This window comes from Mustela lutreola, chromosome 6 (genome assembly GCF_030435805.1).
Source record: "Mustela lutreola isolate mMusLut2 chromosome 6, mMusLut2.pri, whole genome shotgun sequence".
Taxonomy (NCBI): domain Eukaryota; kingdom Metazoa; phylum Chordata; class Mammalia; order Carnivora; family Mustelidae; genus Mustela; species Mustela lutreola.
In genome coordinates this window covers 56,491,946-56,512,355 of record NC_081295.1, presented here as the reverse complement: position 1 = coordinate 56,512,355, position 20,410 = coordinate 56,491,946, and the positions used below count along the sequence as shown (strand labels likewise).

Sequence of the window (20,410 nt, the reverse complement as noted above, 5' to 3'; positions counted from 1 at the left end):
CGCGGGGACGGCGCGGCAGGGCGGGGGCCCCGGCGCGGAGCCCGAGCTGGCGGGGGGCGGCCGGCCGGCTCGAGCGGGGCCGGGGGTGCTCATGGCGGGGGGGGGACCCGGGGACCCGGGCCAGGGGGCGGAGGGGGCGGCCGCGCCCGAGACCCGCGAGCACCTCTTCAAGGTGCTGGTCATCGGCGAGCTCGGCGTGGGCAAGACCAGCATTATCAAGCGCTACGTCCATCAGCTCTTCTCCCAGCACTACCGGGCCACCATTGGGGTGGACTTCGCCCTCAAGGTCCTCAACTGGGACAACCGGACGCTGGTGCGCCTGCAGCTCTGGGACATCGCGGGTAAGCGGCGGGGCGGCGGCCTCCGTCGGGAGCCTGCGGCCACTGGGCTCCGCTCAGTCTCCTGCCCTCTTTCTCTGTCCGCAGCCTGCACTGGCCCGCCCCGGAGGTATGGAAGAGACTAACGCCGCCGGGGACAAGGAAAGGGCCGTGGCCGGGTGAACTACTGGACCATGGAACGGGCAGTAGTGGTAGTTGAGGGATTTAAAAGCAGGATAAGATAGATAAATGCATACATAACTAACCCTGGTGAGATGCCTCTACTATGTCTGTAGAAAGCATCTCGTTTTTAAGAGGTCTCAGAGAGGAGGCCTCCACTCCAGCCACCTGACCGGCGGTGGGACAAGCCATGGAGGCTTTTCCAGAAGTTGAACTCTGAAGGTTGACAAGCTTATAATACATCAGGAAAAGTTAAGGGGAGGCGTGGGCTCCTCCCAACTGGCTTTAACATCTCAGAGATGAGCGCTGGAGTTGAATGGTTCACCCAAAGTCAGTACTTACTGTCACTACTTAGTGACATAACCAACACTAGCAACTAGATTCCTTTTTAGAATGTTTTTCATCACGACCTTGGATCCGAGACCCTTCGTTGTGAGTGAAACTCCATCCTTGAGACAGGGTGCTCTGCTAGGTCATGCCTGTCCTCTGCCTGTGAAGATCTGGGGAGGCTGCTCTTGCATCCTTCCTGCCTCCCTAAACCAACTTCTCTCCCCACTCCTGGCCCCCTCTCAACCCTACACTCCAGTAGATTGTTTCTCTGTCATTTGCTTTCTGTTGTCATTTAGGAGCATAATATCCCTCTTGGAGAGGATACTTACTCTCCTTGCTTTAATTTATGAAAACTTGAACTCTGTCCGGTGGGGTGGGTGGGGGGTGGGCATTTAAGAAGATGTTAACTTTGGAAAGCTTAAATATGGAAATGATACTGAAAGTTACCCTGTTCAGTCATTGCTGGTAGGAAGCTCAGTGTGCAGTAGAGAATTTTTATGGGAGAAGGTTCAGAGCTGGAGAGACCATCCTTCATCCTATAGATGCATCAACCCTAGAAGTTTGGGTCACCCTTCGGGTAGCGGGGTGGGGGTGGGGCACAGCGACATAGGTCTGTCTGCTAGGTAGTGCTCTTTTCATCAACAGTTTATCCCATATGAGAGAGTATTGAAGAATTATAACTCATATACGCACTAATTTAAGAACAGACTTCTCTGCCTCAGATATGAGAATAAATTTAAATAAATAAATTTATGTATGTCAGTTCCTCAGAGAAAGGGGGATGATCAGCTCTGGGCTCAGCTTTTTTTGTCTTTTGGTTAGAGAAAACCAAAAGTTCGTTTGAAAAGTCATCTTTTGAAGCCAGAGGCTTCTTTCGAAATACTTCCTGTGTTTCACAGAACACTTATGAATACTAGTATTGCTTTTTGACAAGGTCGTAAATTCTAAAGGTTGCCTTGCCATGTGATAGTCATTCTCCAGGAATCTTCAGTGTAGCTGTAGATTTCCATGAAGATGATTTTAAACCCCCATCTAGGAGCTTTATTCTTCTTGTAAAACAGTATCATGTTTAGCTATTAAATTATCCCTGGGCCTCACTGCAGGTAAATAAAAGATTTTATTGGCACATTTGTGTTTTTAAGCTTCATGCAAAAATGCATATATTTAAAGAATTGGGAAAGCAAAATCATGAGTAATTTTCTCCCTGGGTATCACCTCTTCCCTTTTTTTGTCCTCCTTGAACAGACCTATGCAGCCAGGAAGGGAACATAGTCAGTCTTGTCAGACTCTGGTACATATTGAAATAGATGAAAAGTGCTTGCGCTTTTGCCTAAGTCCAAAGGTTGAGCTTTGCTAGGAAGGAAAGCAAGATTTTAAGATCTTTAAAAGGGATTCCTGGATGCGAGATACCATTCAGCAGGTACACACCAGATGTTAACAAGATTTGAAGTAAACTAATGAGGTAATTAGAAATTACTAGGCTCACCTTACAAATAAGATTTTCAGAGATGGGGTCTTAATATATAAGGAAGCTACCACAAAAATAATTTGGCTTTCACTTGAGGTTTGGGGAGCTACATCATTAAGTACTTTGCTTTGAATATTTGACCTGTTAGTGAATCCTAGCTGATAACATTTGAATTAAGTCGTAATGATGTAATGAAGGCAAATTGAAGGCCACTCCAGAAAGTTCCCCAGGGCTAAACAACAATGAATCATATTGAATTCTCAAAGGATAGAAATACTCCTTGATTACAAAACAGTAGGTAGAACTGGCCAGTTGATACGACTAACTTAAGCTGTGGTGCTATTACTAGTTTTTTCGTCGCGGCTTTGGAGATGAGAAAGCTGGCAAAGGATTACATTGAGTCTCTCTATACTTGGAAACTTTGGCAGGTATTTGGTAGGTATTTGGCAGGTGGGAGTTGTCCAGACATTTCCCATAAACGTGGCCAAGCAGTTTCAGCTCAACTCTTCAAATCAGGAACCACAGTGTCTCTTGGGTGCAGGCCTTTGGAATGCTTGCTTATTGCGAGAAATGAGTGTAGCTTTAAAATCCAGATGCAATCCAATTTTTGTGTTAGGCCACTGTCTCTTCCTTCATATGTGTTTTGAGATTGCTCTTAACACATTAACCGAAATACACTAAGTTACTGAAGTCGTCAAAAAAATTTTAGGAAGTTTAATAAATACTACTAAAATTTAAGATGTAGCAAGAGATGTCTCTGAGCTTCCTTTTGTTGTTGTTACATAAATTAACCCGTTTTTCATAGGTCAGCAATGTATTAAATGGTGGAACTACTACCATTTCAATTATCCTCATGATATTCCTGACGGGGCCCCATATTTACTGGTGATTTCAACCTTTTTGGTGCATTTTGCCATGTCACAGCACACTAGGGTATTTCCTAGAGTGGGATCTGATCTGTACTTTCATATATAGTGCGTATGAAATGGTATTTGATTACAACTTATGATAACTTTATTAGCAGCTATAGGATTTTCCAGGTAGGTTGAATGGCTGGTCTAGACTAAATCTTTAAAAGAAAGAAACTGGTGTGTCCATTTGGATCTAATACAGTGTAGTCTTCTTGTATTTGCTGAAGTAATTTTCTTTTGCAGGGAAGACATAATTTTATCTGTGCCTTTTTAAAGTTCTCAGCAAGGCCTGAAAATCAAATCGATGCTAGACAAATTAGCAGCAGAAATTTGTTTCATGTAAGTTTTCTGTGACACAGGAGCCCTCATAGGAAAGTGAACACCCAAAGAAGTGGCAAAACCTAAATGGTTTTATAACAGGTTGAACAAAGAGAGGAAATTGTGGAAAAATAATTAATATGGGCAAGCTAAGGGAAAATAAGAGTTATTTTATAAGGTCTGTTTGTAGAGACTTCTCTCAGCTTTGACTCCCATCCCCGGTGATAAGAATATTTCTTTCCTCCTAGAAAAGAGAGGATATTTCTCGCATGGGAATATTCTCATCTACTTTCAGGGAGAAAAAGGGGAAGATTAGAGCACTCTTCTTACACCTGATCTTTTTTAAGTGCCTTTCGTTCAAAATGATCCTTATGCCAAAGTGGCATTTTTTAATTATTATTATTTTTTTTGCCACATTTCACTTTTTAGAATCAGTATTTCTCTATAAAAATCTGAATGGATAACCCTCCTTTGGGCTCAAGAACAGATCAGGAACATTTTACTCAGAAGTTCCTGTAAATGTTATCTACCTAGAGCATAAAGTGCGTGGTTGGAAGACATTATAAGTTCTATAAACCATACTTAGATTCACTTTTTATTTTTTTTTTTTTTGATTCCCATCCTAAATTAGAACACGGATCCATCTTCCACATTGACAGTCCCTGTCCCTCGTGGCCTCCTGTTATCTGCTTTCATAACTCTCCTTTAACCCTCATGAACAAGAATCTGGAATAGTATCTCAGATGCTTTCTTGACCTTCAAAGTATCTATTAGTCAAGAATTACTAATGTTCAGATTTCTTCTAAATATGAAGAAGCAGTGCTCTGAGGAATTAGTCTATAGTTATTTGTAGTCTCTGTCTTAAACACTGACTATTACAATGACTTTCCAATTACTTAACTCATTTAAAGGAATTTTTTTTTTTTAAATCTATATTTTATCTGACTTTTGCCATCCTGAGCATTACACAGACTCAACTGCTGTGCTGAATTACAAGCGAAGTCTAGCATCTCATTTTACATTTTTAAATCTTCCTCAATTCATGACTCTGGAGACCTCTTTGGGTGCCCCAGTCTGAACTTTGAACCCACAATTGCCCAGGCAGGCTTAGCATAACAGCATATTTCTGTTACTGCATGTGGAAATTCTCCTGAAAATTATACGCTTACTGCCTTTCTTTCCTTTTTTTTTTTTTTTTTTTTTTTTTTTTGTTTTAAATTATTATGTTACCATTCTCAGTTGCCTTAGTTTCCCACATAGGCTGAAAAGTGCCCAGGTTAGCGATAGAGAGAGAGGGAGACATTGATAAAAACCACTAAAATTTGACCTTTTTCCCGTTTTCCTAATCATTCTGTTGTTTGAATTGAAGGTGTTGGAGGCTTTTATAGATCCCATAGTCTAAATACAGAGAAGTGTAGTAAGTTGACCAAGAAAACACAGATAATCAGTGGCACTGTACAGAGATACATCTCATGACTCTGAAATATGAAATATGAAAACTAGCTTTTAATAGTGTAGCAGATTTTTGGTTCACTGGTGTCAAAACAGTCTGAAGATTGTTGTCCAACAGTCTAACAGACTCTTGTCTAAATTTGCAAATGCTCTGGTCATTCTTACAGTAGCTCATATGACTCTTCTCATATACCCATTCTAATAATTCCATCTCTTTATGTTATCAGTCCAGAATTTCCAGTTATACTCTTCTTAACACAGAATGTCCAGTGTGTATATTTTTTGATTGGCTCCATCATTTGGGGGGGGCATTTTGAAAGACTGTGTCCACAGTGTGGACTGTCTGAAGATAACAAAGCCTTTTTATTGATAAATATGTGTAGAGCGCATGTATTTATCAAGGTGATAATTATAGATGTTTGCATAGTCTACTCTGTGATCTCACTGATCAAACCTGTCAGCCATGCATTATCCTAGAGAGGCGGTGTTACTTTCCAATGTATTCTAGGAGAAATTTTATCCATTATGTATATGTTTTCTTGACCTTCTGACTTTCTTAAGCTTCTGATGTGGAAATTTCAGTGATTCTTATTCTTATTCTTATTAAAGCATACCCAGGATTTTGTTTTTATCAGGTGTGGTAAAGCCACATTAGAAGATCATTACTATTGAAAAGATGGTTTGTTATTCATAGTTCCAGGAGAAGGAAGCACGCTGCCCTATGCTGGAGACCACATGGGGAAGCACCAGGGTTGGTCCAGAGGCAGAAGGAGCCAGGGAAGAATGTGGGCTAGAGACTTTATTGTAGTTTTTGCAGGAAGAAATGGCCAAGGCAACATAGGCAACTGAGCAAGTTTAGGATTGGTTAGTTTGGTATATTTGAGTGGAGTTGGACTATAGGGGTGGTCCCTGATTGTTTTAGTACCTGGCCATGGGTGGTTTAGGGCAGGAGGATAGTGTCCTAGTCTGCAGGAGCCTGAAAAAGGAGGCAGATGGGTGGTGAGGACTCTGGATTGGTTTGCTTATCAAAGATGTGCTTTCAGCAAGTCCTTCATTGTCTGTAAGAACTAGCTAGCTGGAAGGGGCAGTCCCTCCCTTGGTCCCAAGGCCCCAAGATGTCAACGCATTATAAAATATAGAAAATTTAAAAACACGATTGATACGTATTTCTAGGCATTTGTTAGAAAAGATTGAGAGATGAAAGAAAGTGCTCGTCCAAAGAAGAAAACTTTGAAGGCCTTAGAAATGTGTAGCCCGAGGATAGCATATCCTTAAACTGGTGATGATTTCACACTTAATCAACACTTAAATAGTAGCAAGTGGGCTTAGTGGACAAGTTTGGGTTGTGTTGTGGTTGCAGAGATCTTCTGGGGGGAGAACAGGGCAGACATATAAATGGAGGGGGATGGTGGAATTCTGCAGGGTAAGGTAAAAGATCAAGATAAAAGTACATTTGGTAAACAAGCCCATAGCTGCTATGGTAAAGCCCTAGGAAACTTAGAAAAAGGGATTACCTTGTGTATTAGGGCTATGCTGTGCTTGAGGAGAGTCACCCTCAGCCCATGGGACTGCCTTGGGTCTGTTTGAAAACATGGGACATAAGGAGCAATGTGTACTCCAGAAAGTCTTTGGCTAACAAATTGGACAGCACATTAGATAACAAATAATTTGGGAATTGGAGTAGTTTTCCGTCCCTGGGATTTTATTTTCTCATCTATAAAACAAGAGAGGTTGGACTAGATGATATGGGACGTCACCTTTCAGTTACAGTGTTGTCCATCTAAGTGATGGTCAGGAAGGCATGGAAGTGGTTCCTCCTCCAGTCAGAAATGACTATGGCACTGGTTAAAGAGATGGTGTTGCTTAGCATCTTCCCACTGTCTGAGCTACTTGCTGTTTAGAGGAAGATCTCCCAGGTCCTGCTGGATTTTTATATTGCCATAAGCTTTAACTCTACACACACACACTCATTAGCACTCATGTGTTTCACACTCATGTGAACAAAACCCATGGATCTGACTTTGTGTTTAATAACTGCAGGCTTCTCTACCCCATCTTCTCCTGTAGGGGAACATAACCCAGGAGCATTCAACATGGTAGGAATTCCCTGCATTTTATTTGCATGTTTGTGGAAAGTAGAATCCAAGAATAATAAAGTTCTTTTGGACTGAACTTAGAATGGTTGATTGACTACTTCCCAGAGAGTATTCTTTGTATTTTTTGTCTAAAATTAAGAAAAAAAAATTCTGAACCTACAGAATTCCTGTGCAATTCTAATGTGAATGTGAAAGTCTTTAGCCCTTTTTTAAACTTAGGGCTAACTCCCAAAGCATTGTGAAAGGGAAGTAGTAGAATGCATCATTCTCTCTCTCTCTCTCTCTATTTTAAAGATTATTTACTTATCAGAGAGCATGTGTGCATGAGCGGGGGTGGGGGGGAGGCAGAGGGACAGCGAGTGGTTTAAAATAATCATCCCTCACTCTTTCTATATGTCCATAGTGAGGATGGAGGTTGGGGTGTGGCGGAGGGAGGGATATGAGGGCAGTTTTGCATTGGAGCTACCTGGACTCAGGCTAACAGAGGCTCTACTATCTCTTGGTAGTGTCTTTTCAAAATTAGGGTTCCAGCCTGCTGCAGCAGGACAAGGACACTGTCGCCCAAGTGATTCTGCTTAGAAATGACACTTCTGTTTACATTTCATGGTCCAAGACTAGTTCATAGCCACTCCTAATTTAGTGAGGCCAGGAGAATGTGATCCTTCATGCATCTAGAAGTGGAAGAGAATGGAATATTTGTGAACAGTATTTTTGTTTTCCACTATAGTTCTTTCTTTTAGGCAATAATAAGGGAATATATAAAATTACCCAGAGAGTAATAATAACAAAGTTATGGGATGCAACTGTTACTCTAGTAGCAAAGTTTTCTTTATTTTTCAGTTTAACAGTTGGAAGAGCTTGACATATCTATGCATTCCAACCTTTGAAACCAACGTAGTTAAATCTAGGTTTTACCTTGTTAGGGCTTTTTGTTGTTGTTGTTGGTTGTTTTGTTTTTGTTTTTGTTTTTTAGAATAGCTCTTAATTTTATGTTAAGGTTATTATCTTAAATAAGTTCATTGTATCTTTCTCTATTCTATAATTATACTTAATGCATTTTAGAAATGTGTGTGTGTGTGTGTGTGTGTGTGTTTTTACTTGTTTTGACCAGTTCAGGAATATCTCTGAAGTGGTAATGGATTACTTTAGAATTTTTTAAAAAGGAGATAATGAACTCAGTAAAATAAGAAGTATACTGTACTGTTTTGTTGGAAAGTATGCTGTGTATGGCTTGGCCTTTCGATGCTGGACTATTTACATTCAATCCCCACTGCTGTCTGGATTCAGTGATTGCAGAATCTGTAGAAAATCATTACAACATTAAAATTATGACAGAGAAATTTAAAACATCAGAAGGGAGAGCTGGGAGGGTTTAGAAGATTCCTAAAGATCTGTAAAGACACTTCACTTATTTAGGCGGAGAAAGTTACTTGCTTGGGGTTTCTTGATCTTTCGTGCTTGATATTTTGATTCTCTAGTATACTTGTATTTTCCTCAAGTTCATTTTCCTTTGCCAACTGTTTTCACCACTATAGTTTACGACATATAACTAGTTTAAGGCTTTGCCATGTTTAATTGCACCATTTTAAAGAGGATGCTCAGGCTTTTATCATGTAATACCTTTATTGAGCACTTTATAATAATACTAGCTAACATTTACATTGTGCTTACTAGGCCCTGATGTTTTACCTTTTGAACTTAAGGTCTGTGCATGTAAATTATAGTTTAAGTACATGCTGTCATGAATTTTTATTTAGCACTTCTAGTTCAAGATAGACCATCCCTGACCCCCTAGAACAGAAGTAGCAAATATTTTAGATTTTGTGGGCCATTCACTCCTTGTTGCAACTACTCAACTCTGCTATGGTAGAATGAAAACAGTTGTAGAAGCCCATAAACAGAAATAGGTGGCAAGATTCCGATAAAACGTTAGCTGAATTTGACCATGAATTATAGTTTATTGCACTCTGCCCTAAAAGACTCCCAGGCATTTACATTAAACCTTCCCAGTGAGCCTCTGAGGTAGGTATTATTTTTTATTATTTTATTGATATATGACTGACATGCAACAAACTGTACAATTTGATGTTTTGCCATATGTAAACATAGTGAAACAGTATAATCAAGATTGCCGACATTTCCATCACACCAAAAATATTTCCTCTTGCCACCCCCCCCTTTTTAAAGATTTTATTTATTTGACAGAGAAAGAGGTAACAAGAGAGGGAACACAAGCAGGGGAGTGGGGCTCGGCATGGGGCTTGATCCCAAGGCAGACACTTAACAAAGACAGGTGCCCCTCCACTTTCCCTCACCCAGGTGCCCCTCCTCTTTCCCCTTGTAACTCCTCTCTCTGCCTTGCTGAGGACAATCATTGATGTGCTTCCTCTTACTAAGTTTTTATTTTATTTTATTTTTTTTATTTTACTACAGTTTTTATTTTTAAGGATTTGATATAAGTGTATTCATGGAGTACTACCCATTCCCTCTGAGTTCTGGCTGCTTCTACTCAGCATCATTGCTTTGAGAGTCATCTGTCTTGTTACTTATATCCATAGTCTGTTCCTTTCCTTTCTATTGTTATATTCATTGTATGGATATACCATACTTTATTCATTACTATTTTGGCTGTAAAAATAAAACACTGATGAGCATTCATGAAGATGACTTTGTGTAGACATGGGCTTTCATTTTGTTTGGGCAGATACCTAGGAGTAAAATGTGTTGGTTGTATGGTAGATTCATGTCTAAATATTTATTTTTTTTAATTTATTTAAAAAAAATTTTTTTTAAGATTTTATTTATTTGACAGAGAGAGAGAGGTCACAAGTAGGTAGAGAGGCACCAGAGAAAGAAGGGAAAGCAGGCTCCCCACTGAGCAGAGAGCCCAAAGTGGGGCTTGATCCCAGGACCCTGAGATCATGACCTGAGCCAAAGGCAGAGGCTTAACCCACTGAGCCACCCAGGCACCCCCCATGTCCAAATTTTTAAAAACTATCAAATTGTTTACCAAATTGGATGTACTATTTTAAATTCTTATTCCTACCAGCAGTGCACAAGAACTGATTGCTCCACATCTTCGCCAGTACTGGGTATAATCAGACTTTTTATTTTCGCCAGTACTGGGTATAATCAGACTTTTTATTTTAGCCATTCTTGTGAGCATGAAGCCGCAGCTCATTGTGATTTAAATTTGCATTTCTCTAATAATTAATGATGCTGGGCATCTTTACCTCTACTTGGTTGTCATTGTATACGTTCTTTGATAAAGTGTCTATTCCAGTCTTTTGCTTACTTTATTAATTAGATTTTTTTTTTATCTTCTTACTTGGGAGTTTTGAGAGTTCTTTATATATTCTGGGTATAAGTCCTTTACTAGATACAGAATTTGTATCTTTTTTCTCCCAGGTTATACCTTTCCTTTTCATTTGCTGAATAGTGTAATTGACACTATTTTGAGCTGCCCTATGGTGTGGTTGTTACAGAGCAGTCTGAGACCATCCGAGGGTTTTGAGTCTTAACCTCGGAACCCAGGGAAAATAACTTGAGGTTTCTAAGCCACAGGGTCCGCCTCAAAAATTCTTGTCATACATGTTTCTGATTTTCTTATGTTTTACCAAGAAGTTTATATGAGGACAAATTTGAATATGATTTAGTATGATTGGTTGAAAGTAGTATTTTTAGGGATTTAGAAATGATTCAGGAAAAAAGTAGCAGTCATTAACCTTAATTGTTCTTCATAACTTCTGGATTTCTATACTTTTACTAGTTTGGCACCCTACCCTCTTTTCTAAATTGAAGGAGTATTCCAAAAGAGTACTTTCTTATAACTGTGAAATAATCTTATAATCTGGACTATCTTGTTGCCATAGTCATTTTATACTTAGTAATTAAGATTTATAAAAATAAAAGTCAGTAGTATGTGCTCTCTATTTAAAATTGAAGTTGGAACAAATTTAATGCAATCTACCTAGTCTTTCTGAAGAATAGTAATACTGACTTTGACCAGTTGGTACATCCTCTGTGACTTTGCCATGTGTGATTATTGTGTATGTTTAAGGAAAGTGTTACAATGTTAACTTTGTGTAAATGTCAGCATTGTGATCAAATAAGTTATACAATTGTCTGGTCAGATTTAACTTACCAATAAAACATGAACGTGATAGTGGGGTTTCATATGTGGCCATTTGTTACCTCGAAGTTCAGACATCTGGGCCATCATTGTATGGCTTCAGATAAGCCCATATGATGGGTTGTCACAAACCAAATCAACTTTCTATTTTTTATTTTTAAAAAGATTTTATTTATTTATTTGACAGAGAGAGACACAGTGAGAGAGGGAACACAAGCAGGGGATGTGGGAGAGGGAGAAGCAGCTTCTTGCTGAGCAGGGAGCCCAACACCAGACTCCATCTCAGGACCCTGGGATCATGACCTTAGTGGAAAGTAGACGCTTAATGACTGAGCCACCAAGGCACCCCCAAGATGAACTTAAAGCGTATCCATTTACATTTGCCTTTTGTTTTCTTCTTCCATTATCTCACTAAGCGATATCTAAAATTGTATGATGCTATAGTAAAATTTGGAGAAGAAGGAATTTTTTTTGGTGGGTAGCTTTGCATTTGTTACTATCAATAACATGTAGATAAAGTGTGTTTTTCATCATGTGTTTTAACAGGAAAGGGTCCTGTCAGTTTTTGTTTTTATCATTGGTCAATTACCCATGTTAGATTTGCACTGATTGCCATTTTTCCTGACCACTGTAGTCCGTAACTTGACAGAATGAAAAGTGAACATCTTAGAAGTCAAGGTGACTGCAGGATAGTTCAGAATGCCCAGCATCATATTAACGTGGGTGCATGGCAGCCAGGAGACCTGGGTTCTGGTCCCACAGTATGTCGTCAGGGCCACTGTCATCCTGCCCAAGCAGCTCTCAGCATGGTTTTTCTTCTGTCAGCTGAAGATTAGGGTCCCTCCTGCGTCAAAGAGCGATACCAGACGGAAAGGAGATACATGAAGCAGTAGAATGTTCCCCAAAGTATTTAACATGTTAAATATTTTTAAAAGCATGATAGTTGAAGAGCTCTACAGTTGTTCCTTCTTTTAGTCACACGGCCACATGGGCCATTTTTTGTAAGCAGGTTTGCATGTATCTGCCTTCTTAGAGGAGAGCAATCTTGCATGCAGAGGCAAAAGTGGGTGCGGGCTAGAGATGGGGAGGAAGGATAAGCTCCTTTATCTCGTAGCCAGTCCTAGTCTTTTGACTACATTTTGCCCACCATGCTTATCTTCTTCCTGCAAGCTTCATTTTCTTCTATTCTCGTCTCTTCTCCCCCTCCACTACCAACTGTCTTTTTTCCTCTCGTACCTCTTCTCTTAGACCAGAGGGAGGGCGACAAGGGGATCAGGGGAAGGATGGCTCTGTAGCTTTAAGCACTGTCATCTATCTGGATGGTTATGGAGCATGTGTCAGACACGCGCAGAGCATTAAGCTAGTTGACTGTGTACTCAGACCCCATGATCAGCCATGTGCTTCTGTACATCCTTTATCCCACCAATTTTCTTTGCTTTGTAATGGGAGACATGTGTTTATAGCACTATTCTTAGGGTCAGAGGGGTTATATCTAAATATAGACTCTGCTGAATGATGAGCTCTTAACCTCTTATTATATTTATTTTTAGGGCAGGAGCGATTTGGCAACATGACCCGGGTATACTACAAAGAAGCTGTTGGTGCTTTTGTAGTCTTTGATATATCAAGAGGTTCCACGTTTGAGGCCGTCTTAAAATGGAAAAGTGATCTGGATAGTAAAGTCCACCTTCCAAATGGCAGTCCTATTCCTGCTGTCCTCTTAGCTAATAAATGTGACCAAAAAAAGGATGGTGGCCAGAATCCTCCCCAGATGGACCAATTCTGCAAAGAACATGGTTTCACTGGATGGTTCGAAACTTCTGCAAAGGTGAGGTCTGCTTTGTGTTTGTATCTGCTCTGCTCTTCATTCTTAAATCTGAGCTGTAACTATAAAATATTTAGATGAGTTTATGTGTGCAGTTTTTGGGAGCCTAGAAAAAAGCAAAGTATAGCATGGATTTGTTATAGCTTCTTTGAGAGGGCAGCAGGAATGCTTTCAAAATTGGCTGATATGGAAGTGAATAGAATAGAATAGAAGGTTTTCCATCAAAATAAAAATTAGCTATTATTTAGAGTGAAGAACAATGATGTTCTCTGAGTTTGAGCCTTTAAATAAAGCACTTCTGCAACTGGAGTTCATGGGGAGGATAAAGTGTCTTGTCAAGCACAAGCATTTTTTATTTTTACTGAAGGCTTCACAAAATCTAGGGACATAGATGACACTGGTCAATGTGTAGGTCATGTGCAGTACTAACAAAAATGGACTCTGAAAATGTCAGAGATGTATTCAGTTGGTGTTTGAAGAGTTTTAGATTGTGTATAGAAATTTGAAAGAAATGTGAAAGAATCTGAACAAGAGGCAAGTATCAGCATTTGTGGCATGCGGCATGAAGAGTGGAGGGGGAATTTTTTCTTTCATCTATTATGGGATTCGGTGTTTTATGAAGAAAAACAAAAATACTAAGCTTGTTAAAAATCTTGCCAGCCTAGGTATATAAGAAAGTAAAAGTGAAAATCGCAAGCACAAAATATTAAGTGGGGACGGAGTTTGTTTACATGCATTGGAAATTTCACATTAGAGGTCAATAATTATCGGACTGATGTCAGAATGATGATATGTTGGAGAAATTCTGTAATGACAGAGTCAAAACCATAAGACTGTATATCTTAACACAGTCTCAGCATTTGGGATACCCTCTGTGGATTTCTTGTATGAAATTTTAAAAAGCCTTTAAAAAGCCTTTTAAAAAGCCTTTTCCTCTCAGTTAACAAATGTGACCAGATTTACCTACTGGTCAGATTACCTACTTACCACTAGGTCCCTTTTAGTTTTACCAGAAACCCATCCCAAAAGTAGAAGATCATTTGATGCCACCGATGATCAGAATAAGGAAAGTAAAGCTATGAGAGCCTGCACAGAAAAGCTGTTCTGGAGATAACTGAGTGATGTTGTCATCCGAAAAACTAGTGTCTGCTAAAACCAGAAGTTTCTACTCTTAAGCTAAAGGCTATTTGTTTAAATAAATACATTCTAGAATCTTCAGTTTTAGTTTAATGCATAAAAAGTGGTGTCAGAAGAAAGTTGCTACGTGAGCACTTACACAGGCAGGAAGGAAGAAATGGCAGAAGGGGAGGCTTTTTTCATGGAGGCACATGTCCTAGAAGCTACACGTTTGGTCTCTTGTCTTTGGCAGGTCTGTCAGGTGATTTGCTTGACTTCCCAGCTTTGTTAGGCAATAATCAGTGGTATGTGCAATGTTTATTAGAACATGGGATTTATAGGAAGAGATGCATGTATTACAGATAAAATTTCTTCTCCGAGTTTTATTTGAATTAATTATTCAGGTAATAAATCCAAATTCGTCCCCAGAAACAATAGTGTTATATGGCGTGTATCTTGGGACTGTAAGTCATCAGCGTTGTTGCATTTATAGACACAGTTCCCTGTGGAGTGGAGAAGGAAAACATTGATTAATAGATGTTTCAGGTCTGTTCTGTGCTTTCCTACAAATACATTAGCAACACCTTTTGCAGAATGTCCTTAGTAGTAAACCAGGGATTTCCAAGAGGATAATAGTAATATGAAATTTAGGTTAAAATTGTAGTTAAGACTTAAAGTACTGCCCTAGTGTCACTAATGCCTGTATTTCAGAGCCGGCCGGCAGCTGACTTGACAGCTGATTTCTGCTTGAAATGCAGTGATCTGAATTTTAATGGGAACACAGCCAAAAGACAGTCTTGAATTCATGAACTTCATCTTTCACCTTTATGGCAAATAATGGATTTCCTATACGAAAATGTGTTACTAATTACAATATGGGAATTTCAGTTCCTTATCAATTGCTACTAAATGCAGTTAGAGAGCATTATAATTCTTTGAGATAATGGGAATGGTGGGGGCTAAATGACATTTGGACATTCCAAGATCAATACTTTAATTAAAGTTAATACTTATCTTGGTAGTGGAGGTTAAAAAAAAAAAGTGCTGGAACAGATACCTGAATGAATAGTCCGAGTGTAGGTTTATCACTGTCTGAGAAGGTAAACAGATAAGGGAGACAGCTAGAATAAACCTAATGTTCTTGGACTGAAATTGGGGAGATCGGTATGAACTTAATGATTTATATGCATGTAGAAATATATATGTTTCTGTGTTTGTATGTGTTTATAGACACGTGTATATATGTGTATACATACATGTCTATATACACACATGTATAAACAGATAAATGTAGAAATTGATGTCTATGTATCTGTGGAGGCGTATGTGTATTTACTAGTTCTCCTTGCTTAGGAGCAATGGTACCACAGATCCAATGAGCTTCCTAGTCCCCAGAATTTGTTCTTTATTTTTTTAAAAGACTTTATTTATTTTAGATAGCATGAGCTGGGGAAGGGGCAGAGGGAGAGACTCTCCAGCAGACTCCCCACTGAGCACAGAACCGGATGTGGGGCTCAATCTCACCACCCTGAGTTTGTGACCTTGAGCCAAAATAAGAGACAGTTAACCAACTGAGCCTCCCAGGCACCCCCAGAACTTGTTTTTTTATTAAATACTGTTCTCCTATAAAAAGAACGGGGTCTCATGGAGAAATTATTGCTTCCAGGATTGGTGGGACAAGGAAAGTAAAGATACGACAGAGATATTTTGTGGTGCTGGAAACTAAGGAAACACAAAATGATGGAGACCGGTCAAAAAGAAACAAGACCCTACTTAATAGGAGCTCCAAAAATCCAAGACAATTGGAGCAGCAAAGTAAATAACTATTGCAGTGGATCTAATCCATAGAATAAAAGAATAAAGTAATAATCCATGATAAGAGTAAACCAATGAAAAACTCTTCCTAACAGTAGAATTCCAACTAATAATTAAAAAAGCAATGATGGATACAGTCAGTCACCTTTAATCACCATGGAAATAGCTGTTTTAGGAAAGAATAAATTGATGTTGAAGTTAATGGGAAAAACTCTGATGAAAAATAGGGTATTTCCATATTTGAGCTTACTAAATACAAATGAGAAATAGTGACTATTCAGTGGAGAAGACTGACAGACATGACTTTAAGCAAGTGTGCCTCTCGGATGCTGAGAGAGACACATCACTTACTCCTGTCAAAAATGTGTAACTTGAGTTTAATGATATGGAAACATCAAACAAGCCCAAATTGAGGGATATTCTCTGGCCAGTATGCTCCAAGAGTGTCAAGGTCATGAAAGGCAAGGTGACTGAAGAACTGTCCCAGGTTAAAGGAGACCAAGAAGACATGAGCATGAAATATAGCTGGTCACCTGGATCACACATAGGATGCTGAGACAATGGGGACATTTGAATAAGGTTCATAATCAGTTCTGACACTATTATTGAATTTCCGGATTTTATCTGGAAATCTGGTTATCCAAGATGTTAATACTTTAGGAATATGAGTGAAAGGTATGTAGGAATTTTTGCTATTTTTGCAATGTTTTTGTCAACCCCAAATTATTTAGAAATGAAAAGTTAAATATTAAAAAAATAAAGCCCAGATTTTGCTATGTGTTAGTTGTGTATTTAATGACAGCTAAATCTGTCACACAAATGTTGTGATAGCTAGTGACTCCTTAGGGTATTTTTTAATGGACATCACACCTACAACATTGTTTCAGAAACTAAGGAAATTAATTTACACATGACAACTAGAAGTAATAACCTGTACTCAGAGAGGGGAAATGACATGATGCATTTATCATATTTTAATGTGTGAGCCCATTGATGTTCCTCTTCCTAATGTATCCTGAATGCTTGACCTTAAATGTTTAAAGGCAGGAACTTTTTTGTCCTCGTGCTTTCATTTATGGGAGTGGCAACTCAGCAGGGATGACAATTCCTTTTCAACCGTTAGGATAGTTCACTGAACCTCAGGGACAAAAAGTTTGAAACAGGAACATCAGGAAGGGGAATCCTTTGTGAAAAGAGGAAAGTTCTATATCCACGTTACTGAATGGCATTAAACTCTGAGGGTGTGTGTACCCTGGAGTGAGGGCGAAGATGGTAGCCTGTGTATTCTGAGGTCCCCTCTGACAAACTGCACTCGTACCATTACTACTCTTCGTGCTTTTTTCTAAGCATGAATCCTTGGAATTCATCCTGGTCATCATTTCTGCATTATAGGATAACATAAACATCGATGAAGCAGCCCGGTTCCTCGTGGAGAATATTCTTGCAAACCACCAAAGCTTTCCTAATGAAGAAAACGACAGGGACAAAGTTAAACTGGATCAGGACACCTTGACCGCAGAGAGCAAGTCCCAGTGTTGCTGACATGGCTTCTGCTTCTGTCCCACGAGCAGATGCAGCCTGCCTGGGCTGGAGCCAGGCCTGAGTATGGATAAGGTGGCAGATGTGCTGTCCTGTGAGTCTTCCCAGGGCTGCACTTTAAAGGAATGCTCTGGTTTTTCCTCAGGTTGGATATATCTTTCTCCCTGTTCTGAATGACAGTGACAGCACCCCCGGGAGCCTGGCCCACACAGGGCTTTTCTGGTGGTTGCCATAAGTTCAGGATAATGTTTACATCCTCCGTAACATCTTTTTAAATGATGTCTCTCCCTCAGCCCCCGCCCCACCCCTTTACCAACTTCCAAGTTGTGCCTTGTGGCGGGAGTGCTGAGGTGAGAAACCGGACCTACAGTCTTTGAGCAAGGCTGTGGGGCTCTGTCTTGTCTCCATATCCTGGTCTCACTCTCCAGGCTCTGAAGGCTGCAGGCTCTGGTTGTCACAGAAGGCTTGAAGTTCCTGTTTTTACAGCCTTTCTTTCTTTTTCCTTCCTTCCTTCCTTCCTTCCTTCCTTCCTTCCTTCCTCTCTCTCTTTCTGTCTCTCTCTCTCTCTTTCTTTTCCTACTTAAAACTTTGGTACTTCATGTAAAATTGTTATCCTTAAGTATAATAATTTCATGAGCCCTAGCCAGGGTAGCGTGCCCTTGCTAAGGACTCAGCATGGCCGGCATTCTGGCTTTGGTTGCTGCCAGTTGGAAACGATATAAATAGACATTCCTTCTCTCTCTCCAGTCTTTTGTTCTGTTTTTTGTTTTTGGGTTTTTTTTTTTTTTTTCCCTCTTCCTTCTGGTTGTTTATTTTTTACCTAGAGCCTGGCTGGTATTACTGTTGCAATTATCTCCAACTGGAGCTAGTCTTTTTAAATCTGTATTAGTAATGGTCATAGAGAGGAGTCACTTCGAAACATGTACCATGAAAGCTGAGGTTCTATATTATGAATTATGAAAGAGAGTAGGTCATGTGTGGTTTTCTGTAGAGTTTGGGACATTTTAAGTATAACACATGAGAAGCTTAAGGCAGCCTCATAATATTTGTATTACCATTTAACCCAGTTAAGGAAAAGAATAAATTTTTTGACTGAAACCTTGTTTTTGTGAATTAATGTGATTATGTGAAGGTAAATGGGGTGTACTTTTCTGCCTTACAAAACTTGGTGTCTCTTCACTTTTTCCTTTTGTTTTTAAGGGACTTGCTATCATCTGAAAGATCCAGCGTATTTCTTTCAGAGGAATTTTCAAAGTGTTTGTGACATAACCCAGAGCTAATGCAAAATGAGGCATTGATTAAATTGTCTTACACAGTATTATGAATGTGGGTAGGGAAAATCCATGCATTTATTGAGAGCAGGAAGAAAAGAACTAGCAAGAATTGTGTTTGCTCTGACAGGAACATTCTGGGAGTAAATAGTTATCGTGGGCCATAAAATATAGCTTGCTTTTCTGGTTAAATGTAAGCTTTGCCTAGGGCTTGCAAATGTATTTATATGTTCTTCATTTAAGTAAATAAACCCTTTGATCTTTTGGGACATGTATTCTATATAGAATCAGATTTTCTGAAGTTAAGGAAAATAAAGAAGCCCCTTATTTAAATATTACTTACCATTTAGTTAATATAGCCCCTCTTAATTAAAAAAAAAATTGCATTTAATCTTGCTTTCTAAGAAACATATATGTCATACTCTAAAATTTTTTCTGGTTTAGGTACAAAGCACTTTTTTTTTTTTTAAGATTTTATTTATTTAAGAAGGAAAGACAGGAATAGCAATAGAGATGGAGAGGAGTCTGAGGAGCAGGGAGTACAATGTGGGGCTCCATCCCAGGACCCTGAGATCATGACCTGACCTGAAGGCAGATGCTTAACCCACTGAGCCACCCAGTGCCCCAAACTACAACTTCTTAATCTATATTGATTCCAAAGTCCAATTGTGTAAGTAGTATGAAAAGTTGGTGCCAAAACCTAAATGTTAGAAACCTAAAGCTTAACTCTGGGTGGTCACTGAAAGCAGCAATTCTTCTTGGAATTTTCTTTTTGTACATATTGGCTTTCATTTTTACAAGAAATTAATTGTGTTTAAATTGAGCAAAATCAGGGGTATTGCACTCTCTGTGCCCACCTTTACCACATTTGTTCCCCTCTCTGAGGATAATTTTAAGGATTGAGAGTCCCTTAGATAATGGTTTTTCTATAAACCCTGAGGGTTCTGTTTGTCAGTATGAGATAATTTATTCTATTTATCATTTCTTACACTTTAGAAGTAAAACTCAGTATTTTGCTTTACTCTTAAATTCTCACCACAATTTGTTTTCGTAACATAAAATTGAATTTAGGGTAAGTTACATAAATGGCTAAAGGAGAGAAGAGAATACCTTGACTTCCTTATTCACTTAATTGCTTATTAAAATTCCTGAGCCTCACTTCAGACTTACTTAAATATTTTTCTGGGGATGGGGGCTTAGAAATTTCCTTTTTAAAAAAATCTGGTGAGGGGTGCCTGAGTGGCTCAGTTGGTTAAGCATCTGACGGACTCTTGGTTTTGGCTCAGGTCATGGTCTCAGGGTGATGAGATTGAGCCCCACATCAGGCTCTGTGCTCAGTGGGGAGTGTACTTGAGATTCCCTCTCTCCCTCTCCTGTTCCTTCACTCTCTCTCTACAGTAAATAAATAAATCTTTTTTAAAAAAGCTGGTGATATTCCTTCAGAAATCCCTTATAGTAAACAGCAACAGTTAAAGTGTTACTGAGTTTGAAATCTATGACACTGCCTAAAACATGAACATTTTTAATATATAGCACTTTTATTTCCATTTATACATGTTATTAAAAAGTCTGAATGGCTTAAGCAGTGAACAAGCAGTATAAATCTGCTTTCATCCCACTGGAAAAAAAAATAGAGGCTT

At 39.2% G+C, this 20,410-nt stretch overlaps 1 protein-coding gene across 2 annotated transcripts; it reads left to right on the top strand.

Moving 5' to 3' along the window:
* Positions 1-56: 56 nt before the first annotated feature.
* On the top strand, positions 57-18,597 carry RAB32 (RAB32, member RAS oncogene family). Of its 2 annotated transcripts, none has more exons than XM_059177316.1 (3): positions 57-341; positions 12,755-13,032; positions 17,308-17,445. In XM_059177316.1, the coding sequence occupies exons 1-3, from the start codon at positions 92-94 to the stop codon at positions 17,350-17,352; spliced, it is 573 nt and encodes a 190-aa protein (XP_059033299.1). In that variant the 5' UTR covers positions 57-91; the 3' UTR covers positions 17,353-17,445. The 2 variants fall into 2 exon arrangements, with proteins under 2 accessions (XP_059033299.1, XP_059033298.1); XM_059177315.1 differs by having other exon boundaries at positions 62-341; positions 17,353-18,597.
* Positions 18,598-20,410: the final 1,813 nt, after the last annotated feature.